The sequence below is a fragment of the Aptenodytes patagonicus genome, chromosome 20 (assembly GCF_965638725.1).
Source record: "Aptenodytes patagonicus chromosome 20, bAptPat1.pri.cur, whole genome shotgun sequence".
Classification (NCBI taxonomy): domain Eukaryota; kingdom Metazoa; phylum Chordata; class Aves; order Sphenisciformes; family Spheniscidae; genus Aptenodytes; species Aptenodytes patagonicus.
This window is the reverse complement of record NC_134968.1, coordinates 7,693,065-7,719,104: the sequence shown is the minus strand read 5'-3', so window position 1 is coordinate 7,719,104 and position 26,040 is coordinate 7,693,065. Positions and strand designations below refer to the sequence as shown.

General features: G+C 51.4%; 1 protein-coding gene across 1 annotated transcript; it reads right to left on the bottom strand.

Annotated features, from left to right (window-relative positions):
* Window positions 1-22,531: 22,531 nt before the first annotated feature.
* Window positions 22,532-24,603, bottom strand: LOC143169223 (olfactory receptor 10G4-like). The gene is given in 5 exon segments (XM_076356501.1): window positions 22,532-22,683; window positions 22,686-23,012; window positions 23,015-23,412; window positions 23,653-23,710; window positions 24,570-24,603. Coding segments are annotated over 5 exon segments (969 nt in total).
* Between the last annotated feature and the right edge of the window lie 1,437 nt (window positions 24,604-26,040).

The window sequence follows — 26,040 nt, the reverse complement described above, 5'->3', positions numbered from 1 at the left end:
CAAAGATCGCCCAGGCCCAACGAGGCTGCTGCCAATCTTCTCAATGAAGAGCCACACCAGCCAAGTCCCAGAACCTCTCTGAATCAGACCTTCACCCCTCTTCCCCCTCTCATGACAAGCAGCACCAAGACCCAGCATAGGAGCACGCATCTGCATGAACAGAAAACAACATGGGGAAAGGGCTTCAGTCTCACCTGGTTCCCAAGGAGAAGGAGGCGAGAGAAGTGGATGAGAGAGTGAGGAGTTGGGCTCGCTTTTATGGTGGCCCTGACCCCTGCCCCAGGCCCAGAGGCAGCTTCTACGGAAGTGGCAGTTTTCTAAGGTGCCCATGATGAATGGAAAACATCCCAGCTAATGACATGGGCTGGGTGGTTGTTTTCCCAGACGCCACCATTTCATTTCCTGGTTTATGCTGTACACTTTGCCTCATGGAGGCTTCTTCTGAGTGTTGGGATTGAGAGGCTCCAGGATTTCTGGGGCAGGAATGTGTCAGCGCTTGCAGAAGACTCAGCTCAAGTGCCGGATGGGTGCAGTGCAGGCAAGGGATGTTGGCCTGGGGCACACTGGTAGCGTTGCCTGTGGTCACGTTGACAGGAAGGGACCCACCTCCTCCCAGCCCTGCAATCCTTGGCTGGTCGCCCAAGGGCTCTCCTTGGGTGAGGACATGCCACGTCTTTCTCTTTCCCGCCCTCCCAACTCACTCCAGCGGTCACTTGTGGGGTGCAGGTGGGCTGCACTCCTGGGTTTCATTGACTCTTTAAATCTTTCACCCATGAAACTGAGCAGCCTTCCCCAAGATTTGGGTATCGAGGGCTGCAAAGGTTACTTCCCCCATTTTTTCAATGCTGCTGAAAATCAAAGTTATGTGGGCCCCCTTCTGCCACCGGGAAATTATGGGGTGGACAGCATGATGCTTGGAGAGAAAAAGCACTTCTTGGCATGGCACACAGCTAGTCAGGAGAAGATTTTTGACTTCCAAAAAACCTGAGTTGTGATTGCCTACAAGATGTAGAAATTTTGAGGGAGGCCTCCCGTTTCCTTAAGTAAGACCCTTGCTCCTGGTCTCAGGGACGTAGGATTCCTAAAGATTGATCTTGCTCACAAAGACTGAGGCAAAGGCGGCATTCAGCACCTCAGCCTTTTCCACGTCCTGTGTAACCAGCCCACTCATTCAGCAGTGGCACCATGTTTCCCGTTGCCTTCCTTTTGTCACCTGTGTCCTTAGAGAAGCCCTTCTTGTTGCCTTTGACATCCCTCACCAGATACAGTTCCAGTTGGGCTTTCCTAACCTCATCCCTGCATGCTTGGACAGTGTCCCTGTATTCCTCCCAGGTTACCTGTCCTCGCTTCCACCTTCTGTATGCTTCCTTCTTGTGTTTTGGTTTGGCCAGGAGCTCCTTGTTCATCCACGCTGGCCTCCAGGCATGCTTGCCTGACTTCCTCCTCATTGGGATGATCTGCTCTTCAGCTTGGAGGCCGTGGTCCTTGAATGTTAAGCAGCTTTCTTGGGCCCCTCTTGCCTCCAGGGCCATATCCCACATGACTTTTCCGAGCCGATCTTTAAAGACACCGAAGTCTGCTGACCTAAAGACCGGGTTGTGGACTTGCTGTTTACCCTCCTCGCTCCCCTCGGGATCCTGAACTCCACCATTTCGTGGTCACTGCAGCCCAGGCTGCCTTTGATCTTCACATCCCCAACAAGCCCTTCCTTCTTGGTATGTATGAGGTCCAGCAGAACACCTGTCCTCGTTGGCTCCTCTATCACTTGGGTGATGAAGTTGTCACCCATGCATTCCAGGAACCTCCTGGCTTGCTTATGTCCTGCTGCGTTGTCCCTCCAGCAGGTACCCCAGTGGCTGATGTTCCCCATGAGTACCACGGCCTGCGCACGTGAGGCTGCTCCTGTCCACCTGTAGAGGGCCTCGTCTGCTGGTTCTTTCGGGTCAGGCGGCCTCTAGCGGACACCCACTACAATGTCACCCTTACCTGTCTTCTCTTTAATGCTTACCAATATGCTCGCAGTTGGCCCATCCCCTATCCCCAGGCAGAGCTCCATGCACTCCAACTGCTCTCTCACAGAAAGGGCAACTCCCAGTCCTCGTCTTCCCAGCCTGACCTTCCAAAAGGGCCTGTATCCCCCGTTGCAACATGCTATTCATGGGAGCCATCCCACCCTGCGTCTCTGTGACCCCAATGTGATCGTAGCCCTGCAACTGCACACAGATCTCTAGCTCCTTGTGGTAGTTCCCCACAGGCAGCCCAGCATGTGGACTTCCTAGAAAGGGTTTTGGGGACTTCTCCACTATGATGTCTTGTAGGCACTTCCTTACTTACACGTAACTGCTAGAGGTGAGCCTCTTAAGCCCTGTTTCCTTGACCTTGTTCAAGAAAACAAGGCTTCAAGACACACGTGGCTCCTCTTTAACATTGAGGGCGGTGAACCGATTTTGTAGTTGTAAGGCCTCAGGTGGGGCAGGAGCCTTCTGCTTGGTGTTAGAAGTCACCACCTTCCATCCTGGGCTTGTCCCCTGGGAATCTGCTCTTTGGAGTCTACAAGTGGTAGTCAGTTTTTAAGAACCACCTTTTAAAAGCACAGGAGCAGGCAATTCCACTGTGCTGTTAGTTAAGCAAGCGGGGCAGAAGACCAGCTTGGCTGCACAGGGAACTCTTCATGAAACTCTAGAGGAAAAAGAAATGGTATGATCTCTGCAAGGAAGGTCAGGCTTCGCAGGAAGATTACAGAGCTGCGGTTCGTATATGCAGGGAGAAGACAGGTAAGGCCAAAGCTCAATTAGAGTTGAAACTGGCCAGTGTTGTTTCAGATAACAAGAAGGGCTTTTTTAAGTATGCTAATAGCAAGAGGAGGTTTAAAGAAGACATTGGACCAATACTTGTTGAGGATGGTCACCTGACTAATAGGGATGAAGAAAAAGCGGAAGCGTTCAATGCTTTTTTTGCCTCATTCTTTAAGAATACTGATAGACCTTGGGCTGCCCGGTCCCCTGAGTCAGAGGGCCACGACTGAGGGAACAGTGACTTTCCATTTGTGGACACTGAAATTTTAAGGGACCAGCTGTATCAGCTGAATGTTCACAAGTCCACGGGGCCAGATGGGGTTCATGCCAGAGTACTGAAGCAGCTGGTGGATGTTACGGCAGGACGCTTCTCAATCATCTACCAAAGGTCTTGGGAGTCTGGGGAGGTCCCTGCTGACTGGAAGCCAGCCAATGTTATTCCCATTTACAAGAAGGGTGTGAGGGAAGACCCAGGAAACCACAGACCTGTTAGTCTAACCTCAGTTCCTGGAAAAATTATGGAGAAGATCAGACTGGGTGCTATTGAAAGGCATTTTAAAGAACAATGCAGTCGTCAGGCACGGTCAACATGGGTTCACAAAGGGAAAGTCCTGTTGAACTAATTTGATCTCCTTCTATGATAAGGTCACCCGCCTAGTGGATGAAGGGAAGGTGGTGGAGGTAGTTTTTCTGGATTTTAGTCAGGCTTTTGGCAGTGTCCCTTACAGCATCCTTCTGGACAAGTTGTCCAGCTGTGAGATGAGCAGGTACATGGTGCGCTGGCTGATGAATGGCAGGGCTCAAAAGATTGTAGTGAATAATGAGGCTACATCTGGCTGACGACCCATCACCAGCGGTGTTCCTCAGGGCTCAATTCTAGGGCCAGTTCTGTTCAATATTTTTATCAACGACCTGGATGCAGGAGCTGAATGCACCATTAGCAAGTTTGCTGTTGATACCAAACTGGGAGGTGCTGTTGACTCTTCTGAGGGACCAGAGGCCTTGTGCAGGGATCTAGATAAATGGGAGCACTGGGCAATCATTAATGGCATGAAGTCTAATAAGTCTAAATGCCAGATTCTGCACCTGGGATGGAGTAAGGCCAGACACAAGTATAAACTGGGAGAGGAGCGGCTGGAGAGCAGCCCTTTAGAAAGGGATGTGGGGGTGCTGGTTGACAGCAGGCTCAGTAGGAGTCAGCAGTGTGCCCTGGCAGCCAAGAGGGCAAACCGCGTCCTGGGGTGCATCAAACACAGCATAACCAGCTGGTCAAAAGAGGTGATAACCTTTGGTCAGCCCTGAAGTTGTCAGGCAGTGGGACTAGATGATCATTGTAGGTCCCTTCCAACAGTAATATTCCTTTCTATTATATTTATTCTATACTTCACTTTAAGGTTGCACTTACCTGAATAGAGGTACTAAGTACCTGCAACTGCAGTTGGGGTCTGGGGCTCTTCAAGCTGCTGCGTCTCAGAGAAAATCCTGTCTATCTCCCTTTCACCTGCTCCGGTGCTGTGCAGCCGGCTCACTCACAACTGCTTGCCAACTGACGAATGCCGACCGCTTGCTGTCTGTTATGCCTGAGAATGTGCTGTGGTGTTAGAGTTGCTGGCAACTGCTGTCTCAGGAAGTGCTCTGGAAATATCCTTTTATCAAATTGTGGAGGACTGAAGTTTTGCTCTTCTGTTCATTTACAGGGCTTTTGGTAAAGCAGTCAAGTGGAAAAAATGTATCTCGTGCCTGCAAATTAGCTGGAGCAGCTACGCGTGCTGCCATTACCAAGGGAAGACATGAGGGCTGATACGGTCCTCTCTTTGGATGCTGAAATGAGAGACATTCTCCAGAAACCAGGTTTGGTGGCCTACAAGGAAGCTAAGGGGTGTACGGCCGCTCTTCAAAAGTACTTCTCCCACGAGAAGCAGAGCGATCAGAAAAGGGGGAAAACAACTCCTGCTTTTCCAGAAGAAAACAAGGCAGAGGTGGAAAACCCCCTGGAGACTCCTGAGGACTCCAGCCCTGTTGTCCAGGCAGGGCCTGATAATGTGCATCCACAGTATTGGAAGAATGCGCAAGTGCTCCTAGGTAAACGAGGGCACCACAAGCATGTTTCTTCTTGAGAGGACCAGGGACGTATGACATTAAGGGGTCCAGCCTGCTTGATTTAGTCCAATGTGTCCCTCAGATCTGTGGCCCATCTGAGTAGACCTAAAGGCTGGAATATTTTTATGAAAGCCATGGCTGCGATGAATGTTGCCTCTTCTGTCATGGGTCATACAACAACCAGGGAACGACTAAAAGTGACTGAGGAGGGCCAAGAAGCATCACACACACCACCTCATAAGAGGAAGATCCCTAAAACCCAGTGGTGCACCCTGTAAAGTTTACTGTTGAAACAAAAATATTCATAGAATCATGGAATCATAGGATGGTTTAGGTTCGAAGGAACCTTTAAAAGGTCATCTAGTCCAACTCCTCCTGCCATGGTGGGTTTATATTCATAAAAATCTTTAAACTTTGCTGTCTGTAGTGTCCATTTACAAAACATGGTGGGGTGGGGTGGGGTGGGCTGAGCTACAAGAGCACACCCTCAGCCTTGTAGTTGGGTTGTAAGTTTTCTTTACAGCATACTTTTATGAAAATTGCTGCAAGAGGTGCTGGTCTGGGTCTCCTGAAACACCTTTTGAGTAGCTGTGGTCATGGGGAAAACTCCATCTTCATGTTTTACAAATCACATCAGCATCTGATCATTTTGTACGGGATTGTTAGAATACAGTTTTACAATCTGTTCAAAAGGTAATCCCTTGTTATGGTGATGTAGGAAAAGACACCGTGGTATCCACAGGCCATGGAGGTGGGGATGCTGCCATCGCTTCTTCTGGAAAGCAATATCCATAGCATTGTGATTTAAAAAGGCCATGATGCTTTCAGGAAAGAGAGCACTGTTTGGAGGGTAACCGCACGAGTCAAAAAACTCTGTGTTGTTCTGATGTGCCAAGAAAAGTGCTAGCCGGTGCTCTCCAGGCTGGTTATGAGGATGCATATTCATCACCGTGCTCACTGGTCTTGGGGAAACATGGGCCCTAGGGAGCCACTTGCTCAGGTAAGCACCTAGAACTGTCTCCCTGGTGTAAGGCTCTGCTGAGAAAAAACAAGAGAGCTGGTCCCTCTGAGACTTCTATCTTAGACAGGGGATAATTCTACCCCAGAAGCATCTATTGATTATTCCTGTAATCTAGGCAACAGACGTGTAGGATGTCTCAGTCCCAGGGTCGGGGACCCAGGCCAAGGCCAGACTCAGGAGAGGACAGGGTGAAGTCCCCATCCAGCGACTGCCGTGGACTACCTAGGATCTGGGCCAGGCCAGGAGGACAACAGTAGCCCAGGCCAGACTCAGGCACAGATACGGCAGAGCTGGGGCAGGCCTGCCCTAGGCCTGAGCTCTCATAGAGACCCTGGGCCAGGGGCCAAGCAGGAGCTGGGACCTATGGCTGCATTGGGCTTAAGTGGGCTTGGTCCTGAAGCTCGTTGTCCCTGTGTTACCATGTGACCCAGCACTGACTCCCGCGGAACCTGGCCTGGGGACAAGTGCCCCTCATCCTTACCGAGCACAGAGGAATGACCCTGTCCTCCATCCTGGTCCCATGGTGCTGGCGGTGTGTGCGAACTGCGTGAGGGCAAACCCCACACCACAAGGTGCCAGGGTCTGCAGTTGTGGGAAGACCCTGGCCTGTGTTTGGGGAGCAGCGGTGCTGCAGGAAGCACGAGGGCCACTTCAGCCTCAGGGCTCTGGGAATGCTTGTCCTGGTTTCGGCAGGGATAGAGTTAATTTCCTTCCTAGTAGCTGGTACAGTGCTGTGTTTTGGATTTAGGGTGAGAACAATGTTGATAACTCACCAATGTTTTAGTTGTTGCTAGGTAGTGCTTACACTAGTCAAGGACTTTTCAGCTCCCCATGCTCTACGGACTGAGAAGGCTGGAGGTGCACAAGAAGCTGGGAGGGGGCACAGCCAGGACAGCTGACCCAAACTGGCCATATTGACATTCCATACCATGTGACGTCATGCTCAGCATATAAAGCTGGGGGAAGAAGAAGGAAGAGGGGGGACATTCGGAGTGATGGCATTTGTCTCCCCAAGTCACCATTACGCGTGATGGAGCCCTGCTTTCCTGGAGATGGCTGAACACCTGCCTGCCCATGGGAAGTAGTGAATGAATTCCTGGTTTTGCTTTGCTTGCGTGCGTGGCTTTTGCTTTACCTATTAAACTGTCTTTGTCTCAACCCACGAGTTTCTCACTTTTACCCTTCCGGTTTTCTCCCCCATCCCACCGGGGGGGAGGAGTGAGCAAGCGGCTGTGTGGTGCTCAGTTGCTGGCTGAGGTTAAACCACGACAGTGAGGAGCACCTTGGTTACCCTGTCACAAAAAGGACTGTCGTCCACCACACAGCCACTCGCTGTGACCAGTTTATATACTGGGCATGACGTCACATGGTGTGGAATATCCCTTTGGCCAGTTGGGGTCAGCTGTCCTGGCTGTGCCCCCTCCCAACTCCTTGTGCACCTCCAGCCTTCTCAGTTGGTAGAGCATGGGAAGCTGAAAAGTCCTTGACTAGTGTAAGGACTACCTAGCAACAACTAAAACATCGGTGTGTTATCAACATTGTTCTCACCCTAAATCCAAAACACAGCACTGTACCAGCTACTAGGAAGGAAATTAACTCTGTCCCTGCCGAAACCAGGACAATGCTGAAGGAGCTTGGTGCCCGGGGGAAGGCACTCAACGTGTGTTCTGTGGTTGGGCTGGTGCCTGCTCTGTGCCATTCAGGGACAGCTCACAGATCCTGCTGAGTGCAGAATCAAATCCCACTGTCACTGCCATGTCTCCACAGAGCTGGGGGTATCTCCTCTCGCACAGCACCCTTCCGGACAAGAGTTGGGTTGTGGCACTTGCGAGGACCTTAGAGGCCTTTGGGCTGAAGAAAGATGCTCCATGCTTGGGGAAAAAAGGCCCCAAAAAGCATTTGTGTGCATTTGGGCACCAGTCATTGTCCTGGGCCTGCCTCACCCAAGGGGGTGCTGGGTTTACAGGGACAGGGCACACCTGTGGGGATGGGAATCTCACTAACGGACATTCCTGAGTTTGATTTTAATGAGCAAACACTGTACCACCTGGCATGACAAGGCACTTAAGCAGAAAACAACGGAGAAAGGAATGTGCAGCTGGAAGGAGAAAAACAAGATAAAGACCATGAAGGCATTTCGCATGATCAGGAAGAACGGGCCAATCTGCTAGAGCATAGATGCGCGTGAACACAAGGCTATAACCTATCTGCAAGCTGCAGGTAGCGCGTGTACACTTCTGCTTGCTATAAAAGATGCTAACAAAAAGCAATAAAGGTCTTTGGTTGCCATGTCTGCTGGAGTCCGTGCCGCTTTTTTCCCCCACAAATGGCGCCCAACGTGGGGTGAAAATGCTGGAACAGAGCACCGGTGGGGAGCCAGCTGAACGAGTCATAGCCAGCGGGAGACAGAGCAGTCTCAGGAAAGAGCTGGAGCCGGAACTTTGAATCATCGCCTCGTTGGAGCAGAGGTGAGCAGCTGGGAAACTTAAAATGGGATCGCAACTAACTAAGGAGGAGGAATCTATACTATATATTATTAAGAAACTGTTAGAAAAGCGTGGAGTTAAGTATGATGACCATACCCTCTGCCTATTGCTTTCATGGCTAAAACGAAAGGGAATTCCCCTTGATTCGGCTACTGCTTTTAACGGCGAGCGGGAGACCCGCTATGGGGCGCGGGACTTGCTCAGTTAATGGGGGAGGACCCTGTCAATACGCCGCAACTGCAGGCACGGCTGGTGCCTGAAATTTTAAGACAATCAGCAGACCTTGCGTTTCAAGCAATGGTAAAGGTCCCTGATACAGGACGACCGGTAAAATCCTTTACTAGCATTAAGCAAGGGACCAACGAACCCTATATGGATTTTATCGACAAGCTCCAAGAAGCTATTCAAAAACAAATACAAAATCCTGAAGCCAAAGAGGCATTGCTTATGAAATTGGCTATAGAGAATGCCAATGAGGACTGTAAAAGAGTCTTACAGACGTTGCGAAATCCGACCATAATAGACATGCTTGACGCGTGCAATCGTGTGGGTTCAATTACACATAAGAATGAGGTTTTTGCAGCCTGTTTAGCCGCTGCCTTGCGTCCCGGTAACAAAGCGTGTTTCCGCTGTGGAAACTCGGGGCATTTTAAACGGCAGTGTCCTGAGAATCCTGTACAGAAGGGAGGATCGGAAGGAATTCAGCAGCCCCCTGGTATTTGCCCACGCTGCCGCAAGGGGAGGCACTATGTTAATCAATGCCGGTCGAAATACGATCTCCGCGGTCGACCCTTGTCGGGAAACGGGAAGTCGAGCGCGAGGTGGGGGCGCGCACCGACACAAATGCCACCCCAAAATCCCCAACCCCAAAACCCCATGAGACCGCTGTCTCAGCAGGCCTGGATCACCTCAAGGCCAGAACCATCGGCAGTGCCGGAGTGGATGTCTCCACAGCCACCAATCTCTCTATAAACGATCAGACTGTGCACAGGGTGCCCCTCAATGTGAGAGGCCCCCTTGGCCAGGGGCTGAGTGCCCTATTGGTGGGGAGGTCCAGTGCTACTATGCAGGGTTTGTTTGTGTTACCTGGGGTTATCGACTCTGATTATACGGGACAGCTGCAAGCGTTGCTATGGACCCCCTCTCCTCCAGTGTTTATTCCAGCTGGAAGCAGGATTGCACAGCTAGTTCCTTTTAAGAATATGGTTCGTAATCGGGATCCTATTTCCCGAGGAGCTGGTGGATTTGGGTCCACAGGTGAACCAAATATTTTTTGGACTCAGCTTGTCCAAAGAACTCAGCCCACTTTGACCTGCACTCTAAAGAATAAAGGCAGCAAACTGGAACAACTGGTAGTGAAGGGAATGATAGATACAGGGGCAGACGTTACTATCATCAGTACTGCAAAGTGGCCTGGATCATGGGAAACCATCCCGGTCAACACAGGGCTAGTGGGAATCAGAGGCCTGTCGACGTCCAGGCAGAATGCCAACTTAATACAGATTGTAAGCCCGGAAGGACAGATTGCAACTATTCGACCTTTTGTGGTTCCTGCGCCGTTAAACCTGTGGGGATGAGATGTCTTGAGCACTTGGGGACTAGTGATTGGCACTGCTGATTTGCATCAACATTTTTAGCGGGGGTCACTGGCGCTCGGCCCACCGTTCGACTCACATGGCTCACCGATCAGCCAGTGTGGGTGGATCAGTGGCCCCTATCACAGGAAAAGGCCGACGCGTTGCGAACGTTGGTGGACGAGCAAGTGAGTCAAGGACATCTGGTTCCCACCACCAGCGCCTGGAACACCCCAGTGTTTGTTATAAAAAAGAAAAGTGGCAAATGGAGACTTCTACATGATTTACAGCAAGTAAATGTCGTGATTCAAGATATGGGGACATTGCAACCAGGTATGCCTTCACCGACATTGATACCTCATCAATGGGACATTGTGATTATCGATTTGAAAGACTGCTTTTTCATGATTCCCTTAGCGCCGGAAGATGCTCCCAGATTTGCCTTCTCTCTCCCAGTTGTAAACCATCAAGGGCCTAGGTTGCGATATCATTGGACGGTGTTGCCCCAGGGCATGAAAAACAGTCCCACAATATGTCAAATGTATGTTGCGCGTGCATTGTCGCCCATAAGAAACAAATATCCTGACTTAATTTGTTATCACTACATGGACGATATTTTAATCGCCGGACGAGACCCAAAGGAACTCGTCACAGTTATGAAAGATATGTTGCAGGGGTTAAAGACATACGGCTTGCAAATAGCTCCTGAAAAGGTGCAAGTGCAAGCTCCATGGAAGTACTTGGGGTGGAAGATTTTAGAACATACGATACAGCCCCAACCCATAACCTTGCAATCTAACATTAAAACACTGAATGACTTGCAAAAACTAGTAGGGACTATCAATTGGGTACGCCCATTGCTGGGAATAGATAATGACATGTTAAACCCACTGTTCAAGTTGTTAAAGGGTAATCCTGAGTTGACATCTCCACGAGAATTAACGACAGAGGCCAAACAAGCGCTACAAAAAATATCACAGGCGCTTACCGAAAGGCAAGCACAACGCGTAACTGAAGGATTGGGAGTTAACTTGTATGTCCTGAATCAGTCCCGACAAGCAGTGGGCCTCTTAGGCCAATGGGACACCAAGGGTACCCAGGATCCCTTAGCCATCATTGAATGGGTATTCCTGCCGCATCAAGCACCAAAAACGATAGTGACAAGGGTGGAAATGTTTTCGATGCTTGTGCGAAAGGGACGCACGCGATGTTTGGAATTAACGGGCACAGATCTTAAAACAATTTATCTCCCACTGACTAAAGACCACCTTAATTGGTGTGAGGCTAATAGCCTAGAACTACAGATAGCGCTGGAAAACTTTAAGGGACAAATTCTAATTCACTATCCATCTCACAAATTATTCTCCCTTAATGAGGAAATTAGTATAATTCCTGAATCGTTGAGTAAGGAGGTACCTGTCGAAGGACCCACCTTATTCACCGATGGATCAGGACGAACAGGTAGGGCAGTTATAGTGTGGTGTGAAAAAGGGGAATGGAAACATCAAGTTCACCATGTTGTAGGAAGTCCTCGGCTGGTGGAAATATACGCAGTAATTCAGGTCTTTCGCCAATGGGAGATGCCATTAAATTTGGTTACTGATTCTCAGTACGTCGCCAACGTTGTCAGGCGCTTGGAAAAGGCTTGGCTCAAAGAAGTTGATAATGAACCAGTGTTTTTAATGTTCAAACAGGTATGGGACTTGTTGAATCGCCGCGTAAACCCGTATTACGTGCTCCATGTGAGGAGTCATACCTCCCTCCCAGGGTTTATATCAGAAGGGAATGCGCGAGCTGATCGTCTCGCTGCCCCCGTATGGACAGTCCCTGTACCAGACGTTTCTACACAAGCCCGATTGTCGCACGAGTTTTTCCATCAATCTGCCCGAATGCTGCGTCAACAATTTGGGTTGACTTGGGACACGGCACGAAGTGTTGTACAAATGTGTCCTGACTGTCAGCAATTAGTTCCCATACCCCAAACAGGGGTAAATCCCCGAGGAGAAAAGGCCCTACAGATTTGGCAATCCGATGTTACTCATATCGGAGAATTTGGCAAACAAAAATATGTGCATGTTTCCATCGATACGTTCTCCGGAGCTCTATGGGCGACCGCAGAGACCGGAGAAAAAAGCAAAGATATTTTACGGCACTGGAAAGGGGCCTTTGCTGCTCTAGGGGTTCCACACCAGATCAAAACGGACAATGGGCCTGGGTACATAAGCGCAAAAACGCAGGCCTTTTTGGCACAATGGGGCATTCGACATATCACTGGTATCCCTTATTCCCCTCAGAGCCAGGGTATCGTAGAGCAGGCTCATCTCACTCTCAAGCAGCTACTACAAAAACAAAAAGGGGGAATGCTAGGGGAATCACCGCAAGCCTGCCTCCATAAAGCAATATATGTGTTAAATCATCTTACAATAAGGGAAGACAGGACAGCAGTTGGCAGCCCTAACACGGTAATAGCGAGACACTTTACATCTTGTAACTCAGCTTCTCCAGCAGGAGAAAGGGCTCGGGTGTGGGTCAAGTCATTGGAAAATAGCCAATGGGAAGGCCCTTATGATCTTATAACATGGGGGAGAGGATATGCTTGTGTTTCCACAGATCGTGGACCCCGGTGGATACCTGCCCGCTGCGTTTGACCGTATCTGGACAAGGAGCCCAAGGAGCCCACAGATGCATCAATGGTTTGAAGTAGATTACTGGGACTTACACAAAGTATCTCATTCGATATTTGGGGAACCACCTAGTGGGCCAGGCCGTGCCGGGGTATATAGGGGACCAAGTGGGTTGCCATTAGCCATGGACTTGGAACACCAGGCGGCAGAGAACAGTCAACTGGATAATCGAGAGGTGACAGGAATTCCCTGCCTCCAGTGTCCCGGATCAACACATCACGCATGGACTTTGTGCAAATGTGATAATTGCAAAAGAAACCGGTATTGTCACTCTCAGTTCCGGGCGGGAAGGTGCACAAGGTGTAAAGGGAATACCACCGGGAACGCCGAACCACAGAATCTACAGCTAGTGTGTGGGAGATCACATTGTGTCCCCCAGCTGTGGACTGTGTGGGAAACGGACTGGGAAAGTACCAAACGACAGTGTGACAAACGACTTGGGTAGAAACGGAACAAAAAGAGAACGTAAACCATGACGCCAGTATGGGGGGGTGTCTTGTGGCTAGTATCACTGTGTGTGGTTGCTGCGTTATGGGCACCCTCACAGCCGAAGGAAAATGTTTGGGTAACTCTGGCCAATCAGACAGGACAGGATTCCATCTGCCTGTCGATATCTTCCCCCGGTAACCCCTTTTCTACCTGCCTAGTGGGGCTTCCTTTAGATAATTGGGACTTGGGCCTGATTAGTCCTTTCAAGGAGGCCTGCGGGGGGGACGACACGCTACTGACAATTGGGATGGATGCCTACCACATCTTAATCACTTGCCAATAGAACCTCAGGAACTCGAGCTATTAGGGTCCATAAAAATGGATTGGTGTTTGTATTTCAATTATTCAGGGGCCAATGTTTCCCGAGCCTGGTCAGTTAACGCTACCCTGGGAATCTATAAAAATGAATCACTGTGGTGTAACCACACAAGCAGCAATATATCTAAATCATCTAATGCACCTATAGGATTACCCAGGGGGGTCTTTTTAATATGTGGAGACCGGGCCTGGCCTGGCATTCCCTCTCATATTAAAGGTGGGCCGTGTTCGTTGGGAAGATTAACTCTACTAATGCCAAACACATCTATGATCCTAGACCACAGAAGGGGCACCCCTAAGACGCGCAGTAAGCGCAGAGCACATGCCTACACTTCACAATGTGATGATGCTGTCGACCTATGGAACCGGAACACTATAGCTGCGGTTGCAATCTTGGCTCCAGGTGTCGCAGCAGCAAAGAGTTTGGTCACATTAAATAAATTAGGATGTTGGCTAGCGAAACAATCAAATGCAACCTCTGAAGCACTAACGGGATTATTAATGGATGTAGATTCTATACGACATGCTACTTTGCAAAATAGAGCAGCGATAGATTTTTTGCTTTTAGCGCAAGGCCACGGGTGTGAAGAATTGGAGGGAATGTGTTGTATGAACCTATCTGATCATTCGGAATCAATTCACCGCAGCATTCAGATGTTGAAGGAAGGAGTACAGAAGCTAAGAGTGGAAGACCCCTGGAATTGGTTGGATAAATTATTCGGGAAATGGGGTCTAAGTGGCTGGTTAAAAGGACTAGCCAAGCTAGGAGGGCTATGCTTAAGTAATGTTCCTTTGCATCCTGGTTTGTGTGCCGTGTCTGTTACAAGGTATGCGAAAAATGATTGAAAGATCTGTTTCAGCAGTGTTTCTAGTAAAACAAAAAGGGGGAGATGTGGGGATGGGAATCTCACTAACGGACATTCCTGAGTTTGATTTTAATGAGCAAACACTGTACCACCTGGCATGACAAGGCACTTAAGCAGAAAACAACGGAGAAAGGAATGTGCAGCTGGAAGGAGAAAAACAAGATAAAGACCATGAAGGCATTTCGCATGATCAGGAAGAACGGGCCAATCTGCTAGAGCATAGATGCGCGTGAACACAAGGCTATAACCTATCTGCAAGCTGCAGGTAGCGCGTGTACACTTCTGCTTGCTATAAAAGATGCTAACAAAAAGCAATAAAGGTCTTTGGTTGCCACGTCTGCCGGAGTCCGTGCCGCTTTTTTCCCCCACACACACCAATGTGTGGCCTGCTGTAGCTGGTACCAATACTAACTTATGAACACCTCAGCCCATGTTGGCAACAGGTGGGCCATGCCAGATGCTGTGCTGACAGGTGAGAGGGCTGCAGGGGGAAGCTGTCGCTGTGGTCCATGCCCAGGCGTGCTGGCCATGACCTCTAGATCGGCTGATGGAGGAGAGGGACAAGTGGAGTAGGGACTGTGGGCCATCCCCAAGGCTATTTACCCATTCCCAATTCCAGCCATCCTTTGGCAACGTCTTCTGCTGAGGCCCCTTGCCCAGCAGAGCCCAACCCAAAGCAAGAGGAGTAGAATCATAGAATCATAGAATCATTGAGGTTGGAAAAGACCTCTAAGATCATCGAGTCCAACCGTCGACCCAACACCACCATGTCCGCTAAACCATGTCCCTAAGTGCCTCATCTACTCGTCTTTTAAATACCTCCAGGGATGGGGACTCAACCACTTCCCTGGGCAGCCTGTTCCAATGTTTCACCACTCTTTCAGGAAAGACATTTTTCCCCACGTCCAATCTAAATCTCCCCTGGCGCAACTTGAGGCCATTTCCTCTTGTCCTATTACTTGTTACTTGGGAGAAGAGACCGACACCCACCTCGCTACAACCTCCTTTCAGGGAGTTGTAGAGAGCGATGAGGTCTCCCCTCAGCCTCCTTTTCTCCAGGCTAAACAACCCCAGTTCCCTCAGCCGCTCCTCATCAGACTTGTTCTCCAGACCCCTCACCAGCCTCGTTGCCCTTCTCTGGACACGCTCCAGCACCTCAACGTCCTTCTTGTAGTGAGGGGCCCAAAACTGAACACAGTATTCAAGGTGCGGCCTCACCAGGGCCGAGTACAGGGGCACGATCACTTCCCTCCTCCTGCTGGCCACACTCTTTCTGATACAGGCCAGGATGCCATTGGCCTTCTTGGCCGCCTGGGCACACTGCCGGCTCATGTTCAGCCGGCTGTCGACCAACACCCCCAGGTCCTTCTCTGCTGGGCAGCTTTCAAGCCACGCTTCTCCAAGCCTGTACTCTTCCCCAAGAGCCTGTGGGACTGCTGACCTCCTCGGGGCCTCCCACAGGCCCACAGTTCCTCTCTGGAGGACAGCAGTTGTCAGGATTCCTGTTCACATGACGTGCTCCAGGGCCAAGGGGGTATTTCTGAGCAGAGTCACAGCAAGGCAAGGACTGATGGCCATTGGCTGTGGAGTAACTAGGGTGTCTTCCTCAGCTTCAAGAGGCAGTGCCTGAAAGAGGACTCGCTGCAGTGTGTCCCACCCTCCAACGCCTCTAGGAGTGATGAAGGGTCCCCCTGTGCCCCCACCCACTTCCCCTCCAAAGCAATGGCTTTCTCCCTCAGCAGTCAGTGTGCAGATGGAAAGACCACCAAAGGGACACAGGCAGGATTGCAGCAATTTTTTAATGAGCCTAAAGAGGGAAATGAGGTCACTCCAAGTGGAGGCCCCCAGTGCAGGGAGGAGCAGGAGCAGCCAAGAATCTGTTCCCCTTTTCCTGGGGCAGAGTTCCCACAGGGCATCTGTCGACCTGCCCGGCAAAGGGAGACAGGCTAGCAGGTCACTCCAGGCTGGTTTCTGGGGTCCTCACAGCAGGCTTTGAGGGGAGCCCAAGACAGCAAAAAAAGAGAGAAAAAGGGTGAGTGGAAGACAGGAAAGATAGACATTGGCTGTGTTTTCAGAGAGCCCAGGCTGGCCTCTTCCAGGGCAAGCCAGAGATGACCAGCTAGTCTGAAAACAACGGCATGAAGTTTGATCCTCTGTCCAGCAGCATGTTCTGAGTTCCTAGGTGTCCTTATCCGAGGCCATTACCAGCATCTTTAGCAGGGGGGGCATCTGCTGCGACAGTAGCAGCTGGTAATGCAGGAGAGGTCACAGCACCCAGAGGTGATGGGCACTCCGTCACAGCTGAGGATGCTGCCAACAGCAGCGGAGGTGGAGGAGCCCACAACGGTGTTCTGTGGGAAGGAGCTGAGGATGGGGCCGGGCAGGGTCACCACCACAGCAGGTGGCTCAATGACGACGGTGGAGTTCTGGCACTGCCTGACACAGGGCTCATTGCAGCTGTTGGCCAGTGGCGTCGGGCAGCAAGGCTGGCAGGGCGGGCAGCAAGGCTGGCAGGGCCGGCATGGCTGGCACTGGTCATTGCAGGACATGTCTTGGGTCCGGAGGGGCACCTGGGAGAGAGGGCAGGCAGGAAGCAAAACATGGGGATGAGTGAGGAGCAGCCTGTCACCACACCATGAGGGAACCAAAGAACATGCAGGGCTGGGAGGTGGAGGCTGTGCAGAGATGTAGGAGGGCTTCTTGGCCTCATCCTGACAGGGCCCAAAAAGAGCCACCAGCTCCTATGCAGCTACTGCCTAGCCCCTGAGTCCAGTAGCCACCTCACTACAGTCCCAGCTTCCCTCCGTGTCTAACCTGCTCCCCACCTCCCCATCCCGTGACAAGGAGCCCCAAGATCTGGCAGAGAAAAATCTGGTGTCAGCTGAGAGCTCCATTGAGGTGAGACCTCCTTTTAGAGAAAGCGGAGGAGGAGAAGGGGCTTCAGACTCACCTGACTCCCAAGGAGAAGGAGGCAAGAGAAGTGGATGAGAGAGCAAGGAGCTGGGCTGGCTTTTATCATAGACCTTTACTGCCCCAGGCTGCCAGAGGCATCCCTTGTAGAGGTGATTATTGTCTGACAAGCTCATCCTGAATGCAAAACATCCCAGCTAATGCTATGGCCTGCGTTTTGGCTTCCTGAATTGCTGTCTTTTCGTTTCCTGCTTTATGCCGGGCACATTCCCCAGTGAAGGCATCTTTTGCGTGACAGGATGAGCGGCCCAAGCATTTCCGGTGCAAAACACGTCAGCATGGGCAGAGGACTCATCTCACATGCTGGAGGAGTCCAGTAAAGGACACTCAAGGTAGACTAAACAGCTGGCTTAGACAACACACATGCGCACAAACACGCACACATCTAGACCTCCAGTCATCTAGAGTTAATTGAGAAGGCTCAAGACACCCAAAGAGAGGCTGTCTACGCTGCCCAGGGCCACCGCACAGGTCTTGGACTTGACAGAGTCATCTTCTGCAAGTCCTGTGTCCAAGGGTTCAGCGTGGCTGAGGGAAGACTGATCTGCGCTCGGTGAGAGCGGGAGATGCAGCTGATGAGAGTAACGTGCCCAGCTTGAGCCCATTCACCCACACAGAAGCCCCTGCCCTGCTCTCTGTCTGTCCCTGAGTACCGTGGACATGGATCTGGGGTTTAGCCATGGGACGGAGGTGCTTGTAGGCTCTGGTGGGACAGCCTGTGGGTTCACTTCTGACTGCATGATGAAGCAAGCCATGCACACGTGACCCGGTAGGCAGGCCCTGCCGTGAGCTTATGCTAGCTGGGGAGTTGAGAGGCCACCATTGGTCAATGGCAGGATCAGTGTCTCCAGAAAGATGGTTTGTCCCATTTACCCTGCACGTCTGCTTTGGGGTGGGAAAAGTCCCATGTGTGAGCTGATGTCTCTTCACTGACTGTGGGAAGAGGCTGTAGAGTCTGCTAGAGCGGGTCCAGAGGAGGGCCACGAAATGATCAGAGGGTGGGAACACCTCTGCTATGAAGAAAGGCTGAGAGAGGTGGGGTTTGTTCAGCCTGGAGAGGAGAAGGCTCTGGGAACACCTTCTTGCGGCCTTTCAGGACTGCAAGGGGGCTTATAAGAAAGACAGAGAAAGACAATTTGCCAGGGCCTGTAGTGACAGGGCAAGGGGCAATGGCTTTAAACTGAAAGAAGGTAGATTTAGATTGGATTACATAAGGAAGACATTTTTTGCAATGAGGGTGGTGAGGCAGTGGAACAGGTTGCCCAGAGATGTTGTGGATGCCCCATCACTGGAAGTGTTCAAGGTCAGGTTAGATGGGGCTTTGAGCAACCTGATGTAGTGAGAGATGTCCCTGCCCATGGCAGGGGGATTGAACTAGATGGCTTTTCAAGGTCCCTTCCAACCCAAACCATTCTATGATTCTATGATTCTATGTATTATGCTGGTAGCAAACATGGCTCTGTGAGGTCCTTCCCTCCAGGACAGTGAGATTGGGCTGAAAGAGCCTCTACACGAGGATGTCGTTGCAATCTGAGTTGGTCCCACAGGGCCGGAAGGACGTATCTGCTGAAGGGATCTTGATCCATTTCACTCACATCCCCTTAATTACCTATATTTACTAAGAGTGAGATGCAAAGCATGGCACAGAAGTCAGAAGAGAATCCCTCTCCCTCGAGAGCTCATTTGGGCAGCGTGCATGGCAGCAGCGGGGCATGGCAGCACTCAGCAGCTTTGGCTTCTGTCCCCAGAGGACCCTCTTGGAAGAGTGAGGGCTACTGGTCGGGAGTGGAATGTGTTTGGCAAGGTGAGGCAAGAGTGTCTTTGCAAACACCTGCTACACTGGGAAGGAGGAGTTTAAAGTAGGTATGGAGGGGGAGGTCTACCATAGACTGAAGAGCAGGGATGTCAGAAGGGGTAGAAGCGGTATGCATGGGGGACAGCATGCCTGGGGAAGCTCTCACATTCCCCTGTGGCACAGGTGGTGGTGTAGTTACATGTCTGCTACAAACCTCCTGCTCAAGAAGAGAAGGCAGGTGAAGCTTTCTTCAGGCAGCTGGGGAAAGCCTCACAGTCACAGGCCCTGGTGCTCGTGGGTGACTTTTATCACCTCAGTGTCTGCTGCAGGAGGAAAATGGCTGGGCACAAGCAAACCAGGACATGTCTGGGGCATATGGAAGACAAATTTTTGATGCAGGCAATCCATGAATGGACTAAGGGAGAGGCTCTGTTGCACCTGCTTCTCACAAGTGAGGAGGAACTGTTGGATGATGTAAAGTTCAAGGGCAGCCTTGCCTGCAGTGACCATGAGACTGTGGACCTTAAGATCCTCAGAGGGCTGACCAAGACAAACAGGAGTATTACTGCCCCCGACTTCAGACGAGCACTTCTTAGTCTTGTCAGGGACCTACCTGCTCGGCAGGATACCATGGGAAATTGCCCTGGAGCGCAGAGGTTTCCAGGAGGGATGGCTAACCTTCAAGGACAGCCTCCTCAGAGCACAAGGATGGTCCTCTGCAATGTGCAGAAAGGTGAGTCAGGAAAAGCCAACGCACAGCTGGAGTGGAAACTTGCAAGGCAGGGGGTGGAGGGAATCAGGCAAGGTATCCCTGAGCCTATTGGCAGCAAAAGGAAGGCTAAGTAGATGAGGGCTCATTGCTCGGGGAGGAAGAGGACCTGGTGACAAATGGTAGGGAAAAGGCTGATGTACTCCATGCCTCTTTCTCCTCAGTTTCTACTGGCATGGCTTCTCCTCAGGCCTACCACATCCCTGAGCCTCCCCACACACTCTCTGGGAAGGAAGCAGCACCCACAGTAGTAGAAGAAAGAACTCAGGAGCTCTTACTACCATGTGGACGTACACAAGTTCATGGGACCACTTGGGATGCATCCAAGGGTGTTCAGGTAGCTGGCTGGACAGTCTCTACTCAGTCCCTGGAAAGAAGATGCAGCAAATACTCTCAGAAGCCATTCCTAAGCTCATGAAAGGCAAGAAGGGGGTTGGGAGCAGCTGACATGGGTCTACTGAGGGCAAATCATGCCTCACCAACCTCCTTGCTTTCCATGAGGAGGTGACTGGCACTGTGGGGAAGGGGAGGGGCACTGGCTGTGGTGTACCTTGACTGTAGCAAGACCTTTGACATACCCTCATGGGTGCGCACATATGGACACCTATACGCACACAGAGGTAAGCACACTCACAGCCATGCACACACAGAGTTATGTGTCATATGTGTGCCCTTCTGAAGAGGTGTGTGCACATGTTTCCAAAGGAGCCCATGTGCAGACACAGGCAGAGCCACCCCCCATACCAACATGTACGCACAGACATTCAAACACACATGCTTACGCGTGTGCATACTCCTAGCACGCATGTATTTGCATACAGGTATATGTGCATGCTCATTTACACATATGTACACACATGAAAGCACATATCCACACAGACCTGTACCCCCACACTTAGATAGATCCAGATGGTCACAACTGTCCATGCTCACCTCCATGAAGGCACCTGTATGTGATAAAACACATACACAGTCATGAACAGACCTGACCAAACACACTTTCAAACACCATTTGTGCACGCTCATGCTTGCAGGTGCATTACCCCGGGCACACACAGACACACATGTATGTGCGAATGCACACATGAGCACAGCCAGAGGGACATGTATGTGAGCATGAACATGCACACGCACCACTGAGAACCAGGACGCCCAATGCCAGCTCTCAGCCTCTCGGGATGACTCTAGGCAAGTCCTTCAGGCCCCACAGTTAAGGCAATGAATCAGACACCATCAGCTTTAGTGAGCTCAAGTGTTTCACTGTGGTTCAGTCAGCTGTTTTCTCACCAGAAAAGAGAGAGAAACCACAGCAGAATTGAAGCTGCCATGGCCTTTCCAGACATTGAGCATCTCTGTGTCCCAAGTCTGTGGGTCAGGAATAATGTAAAAACTAGAGAAAATCCATATTGTTGCAAACACAAAGAATCCCCACATTACAATAGAAAAAAACTCCTTCAGCCTTAGGTGCTCCCAGCTGTCCTATGTGATCTCCCTAAGGGAGATATCAGGGTGTTGGACCGGCCCCTCCTTTCTAAAGGGAGTGGAGCCCCAGTGGCGTATTCACACAGCAGCAGAGCGTGGCGTGCCCGGGAGAAGCCAAACTCCTCACAGGCTGCAAACACTGAGGCTGGGACACCAGAAATGAGAGTGCCTGATCCCACACCACATCCAGCGTGGGCTCCTCCCTCCATGGGTGCACAGGTCCTGCCAGGAGCCTGCTCCAGCGTGGGCTTCCCACGGGTCACATCCTCCTTCGGGCATTCACCTGCTCCGGTGTAGGGTCCTCCATGGGCTGCAGGGTGGATATCTGCTCCACCATTAACCTCCATGGGCTGCAGGGGGACATCCTGCCTCACCATGGTCTTCCCCACAGGCTGCAGGGGAATCTCTGCTCCAGTGCCTGGAGCACTTCCTCCCCCTCCTTCTTCACTGGCCTTGGTGTCTGCAGAGTTGTTTCTCTCACATATTCTCACTCCTCTCTCCGGCTGCAATTGCTGCTGTGCAGGGTTGTTTTCTTCCCCTCCTTCTTAAATATGTTATCACAGAGGCGCTACCACCGCTGCTGATTGGCTTGGCCTTAGCCAGCTTCGGGTCTGTCTTGCTAGAAGCTTCTAGCAACTCTGCACCCCCTGCAGCCCCCCCGCTACCAAAACCTTGCCATGCAAACCTGGTACACTGACTGATCCCAGTAAGAAAGGCACCCAGCCTCTTCAAAGCATTCCTTAAAATGCCATTTATTAGCACTAGAAAGAAAGAGGATAGTATAGGTGATCTTACATCCCTTCAGATGCTGGGAACCCTGAGCTGCTCACCATCAGCTGCTCTCACAGAATGAGAAAATCACAGGACGTTTGAGGTTGGAAGGGACCTCTGGAGGTCATCTGGTCCAACCCCCGCTGCTCAAGCAGGACCACCTAGAGCCAGTTGCCCACAACCATGTCTAGGTGGTTTTTGAATATCTCTAAGGAGGGAGAATCAGCAGACTCCCTGGGATACCTATGCCAGTGCTCAGTCACTCCCACAGCACAGTAAGAAAGTGTTGCCCCCTTGCCAGGGCACAAGTCACTGTACTGATCCCATCCATGGAAGGGTTACCCCATCTTGGTCAGTCGAGCTTTAAAGCATTTTCTTCAAAGGAAACAGCTCTAGTCATCGTTTCCACTGTCAAACACTACAACCCTGCCAGTTGTTTACTGGATGTGAACAAATACCAGCAGCTTTCACAGCCTTGTTTCTTAGGATGTAAACCAAGGGGTTCAGCAGGGGAGTAAGAACGGTGTAAAGAACAGCCACCACTCTGTCTAGTGACCCTTTCAAGGTCACTTCCCATGTAGGTGAAAGACACACAGACCATGGAAACAGGCCATGGCAGTGAAATGGGAAGCACAGGTTGAGAAAGCTCGTTGCCTGCCTTCTGCACAGCAGATCTGCAGGATGGTTCTCCCTCTGCACCTGTAAGAAGTGAGGATGGAGAGGAAGCAGCCGAGGGTCACATCCCCAATACTGAAGACGATCACGGCCCTGTTGGCAGAAGTGCCAGCAAAAGCCATGGCCAGGAGGGCTGGCAGATCACCAAAGAAGTGGCGGATGTGCCTGGGCCCACAGTAAGCCAAATGGGAGGTGATTATTGCATGTGGAGCAGGAGCAGGGAACTGGCCAGCCATGTCCCTGCCACCAACCAGACGCACACAGCCCGATGCATGATGGCCCCATAGCACAGAGGGTTGCAGAGAGCCAAGCAGTGGCCATAGGACATGACAGCGTAGAGGAAGCATTGGTCCCTGCCCAGCAGCTGGGAGGAGTACGGCTGGGCCACGCAGCTGTGGAAGGAGATGGGTATGCCCAGTGGCTTGAGGAAGCCCTCCAGCATCTTTGGAAGGAAGACACTGCAGAAGCAGAGATCCAGGAAAGAGAGCTCGCCCAGGAAAACATGCACGGGTGCCCACAGCCTGGAGTCAGCTGTCAAAATTAGCCGGATGAGGAGGTTGCCCAGGACGGTGAAGGTATAGATGGTGAAAAACACAAGAAGGGAAGCACGCTCATCTCTGGTACATGGGGGAGGCCCATGAGGATGAACTCTGACACGGCACTCTGATTGTTTATCTCCATCCAACCAACACTTCTGTCCCTACAGAAGGAGATATTGTTGCTCCTTCTCCGTGGTAAATCACGCCAGGCCAAACTGTGAATGATGCACGATGCCTGGTGTCTCTTCTCAGCCTTAAGAGACAGACATGTACCGAGTCCAAGCAGGAAAAATACAAATGTTGGATAGTGGTTCCTACCCCAGATTTTGAGAAGAGCCCAGCACCTTGTAGCCCACAGTTTTATTGCTCGTGTGGACTGGAGTGGGGTTGGCGTTCCCAGCAAAGATGTCCGTCTGCAGAATATTACTATTTTTGTCCCCAGAGAGCTCTGCAACAACCATAGCATTTCTGTTGTTAAATTCTGTACAAGTTTCAGAAAACACTGTGCATCCGACTGAGCCAGTAGGTGGTTTAAATCACCATTAAAAAACCCCAAACCTCTGGCAACAATGCCCTTAGTCTGAAGTGTAAAGCCTGCATGGATTCTGTGCCCTTTTCCTGCCTTTCCAGGATCTCCTCAGTTGGGCAGCCAAACCAGGGGTCATGCCAAGAGCCAGTAGCAGCGCTCTGGCAGTGCTTTGGCCAAAGAGCTTACTCGTCTGTCAGAAGAAATGCCATCCCTCCCTCTTCAACAAGGATAATTGCAGATGGTATCATCATTGCGAAGGATGAGAGGTACCTTCCGCTTATTACAAGGCTTAGTGTGGTAGCATAGGAAGTCCACATGAGATGATGATGATGCTTATTAGTAGCATGACTAAGGAAAAGAGATTTCAGACATGGAAGTGAAAGGCCTTTATAAATCTTTTGGCCTTCAGTCATTCTGAGATATGCTTCATTAGACATGATCCCTCTTGGTGCAGGACATTTCTGTGGGGATTTCTGGTCTTCCACTTGTACACTTTTGTCAAGTCATCTGGATTTTCATGCAGGAAATAGGATATGAGACTGTAGCGGCTGCCAAGTGACATTTCCACCGATCAGAAGGGATCAGATCTACATGTAAAAAGTCCTCTCTCCTGAGAATGGCAGCCAATTCCTGAGCACAAATTCTCTGGGGGGACGAATGAAGCAGTCAAGAGCTCTGCAGCTGTCTTGGGAAGTGAATGCAGTACCCTCATCCTTGCTGATCTTCACGTTCTCCTGCATGCTCTGTATCGGAGCAATTTGAACTCGCTCAGAAATACACTGTTTCACTGCCCCCATTTCTATGCTGACTGCCCTCAGCTCCCACATGCTTAGCTCCAATTTCCAGCCCCAACACATTCAGCAGCATGGGTGACTTATCCCTGCCAAGGCCTGCTGGCCATGGCCCCTAGATTGGGTGGTGGAGGGAAGAAGAAGGTGGAGTAGCGGCTATGGGCCATCCCAAGGGCTGTTCCCTGCTTTACCATGCCTGCCATTCTGCAAAGCAAATCATCTCCCGGAGCCCCACACCCTGCCACCCCAGCACAGCTCTGGCCATTGCAAGAGCAACGCCCTTCCTCAAGAGCTCATGGGGATGCTGACCCCTCAGGGCTTCCTGCCTTTCTGGGCATTTGTGGGCAGACACACAGCAAGGCAAGGCCTGATGGTCACTGGCAGCAGAGCAGCCAGGGATGTCTTCCTCAGCTCCAAGGGATGGTGCCCAAAAGAGGAGCCACGGCAGGGTGTGAAAACCTCCCATTCCTCTGTGAATGGAGAGGGGTCTCCTTGTGCCCTCACCCCCTTCCACCCCTCAGCAACACCCTTCTCCTTTGGCAGCTTGGGGAGTGCCCACAGAGGGAAGGACCACATGGAGGCCAGGCTTGAATGCAGCAGAACTTTAATGAGTCAAAAGAGGGAAACAAAGTCACTCCGAGTGGAGGACAGCAGTGCAGGGAGCCCTGGGGGCAGCCGAGAGTCTACGCTCCTTGGCCGTGGAGAAGTTCCTGCGTGATGTCTGTCTGCCTGCCCCATAGAGGGAGATGAGCCCCACCAGGCTGGCCCTGGTGGGAGCTTGCTGCCAAGGGGAACCAAAGCAAACAAAGAAAAGGGAGAGAAAGGCAAGGTCGGTCAGCTATGCTGAAAACAAAATCCAGAAGATCGATCCTCTGCCCAGCACCGTGTTCTGAGTTCCTCAAGGTGTCTCCCTGGGGCTTGCCCAGCGTCTTTAGCAGGGGAGGCACCTTCTGCCACCGTAGCGGCTGGAAATGCCAGAGAGGTCACAGCACCCAGAGGTGATGGGCACTCCATCACAGCTGAGGATGCTGCCAACAGCAGCGGAGGTGGAGGAGCCCACAACGGTGTTCTGTGGGAAGGAGCTGAGGATGGGGCCAGGCAGGGTCACCACCACGGGAGAGGGCTGGATGACGACGGTGGAGTTCTGGCACTGCCTGACACAGGGCTCATTGCAGCTGTTGGCCAGTGGGGTGGGGCCGCAGGGCCGGCATGGCAGGCACCGGTTGTAGCAGGACATGTCTCTGGGATGCAGGTGCACCTGGGAGAGAGGACAGGGAGGAAGCACAGTACAAGGGTGAGTGAGGAGCAGCCTGGTTACACTCTCACAAAGGAGACAAGGCCACTACTGAGTGGGGAGCTGGAAGGTGTGCCAGGAGCCACACAGTC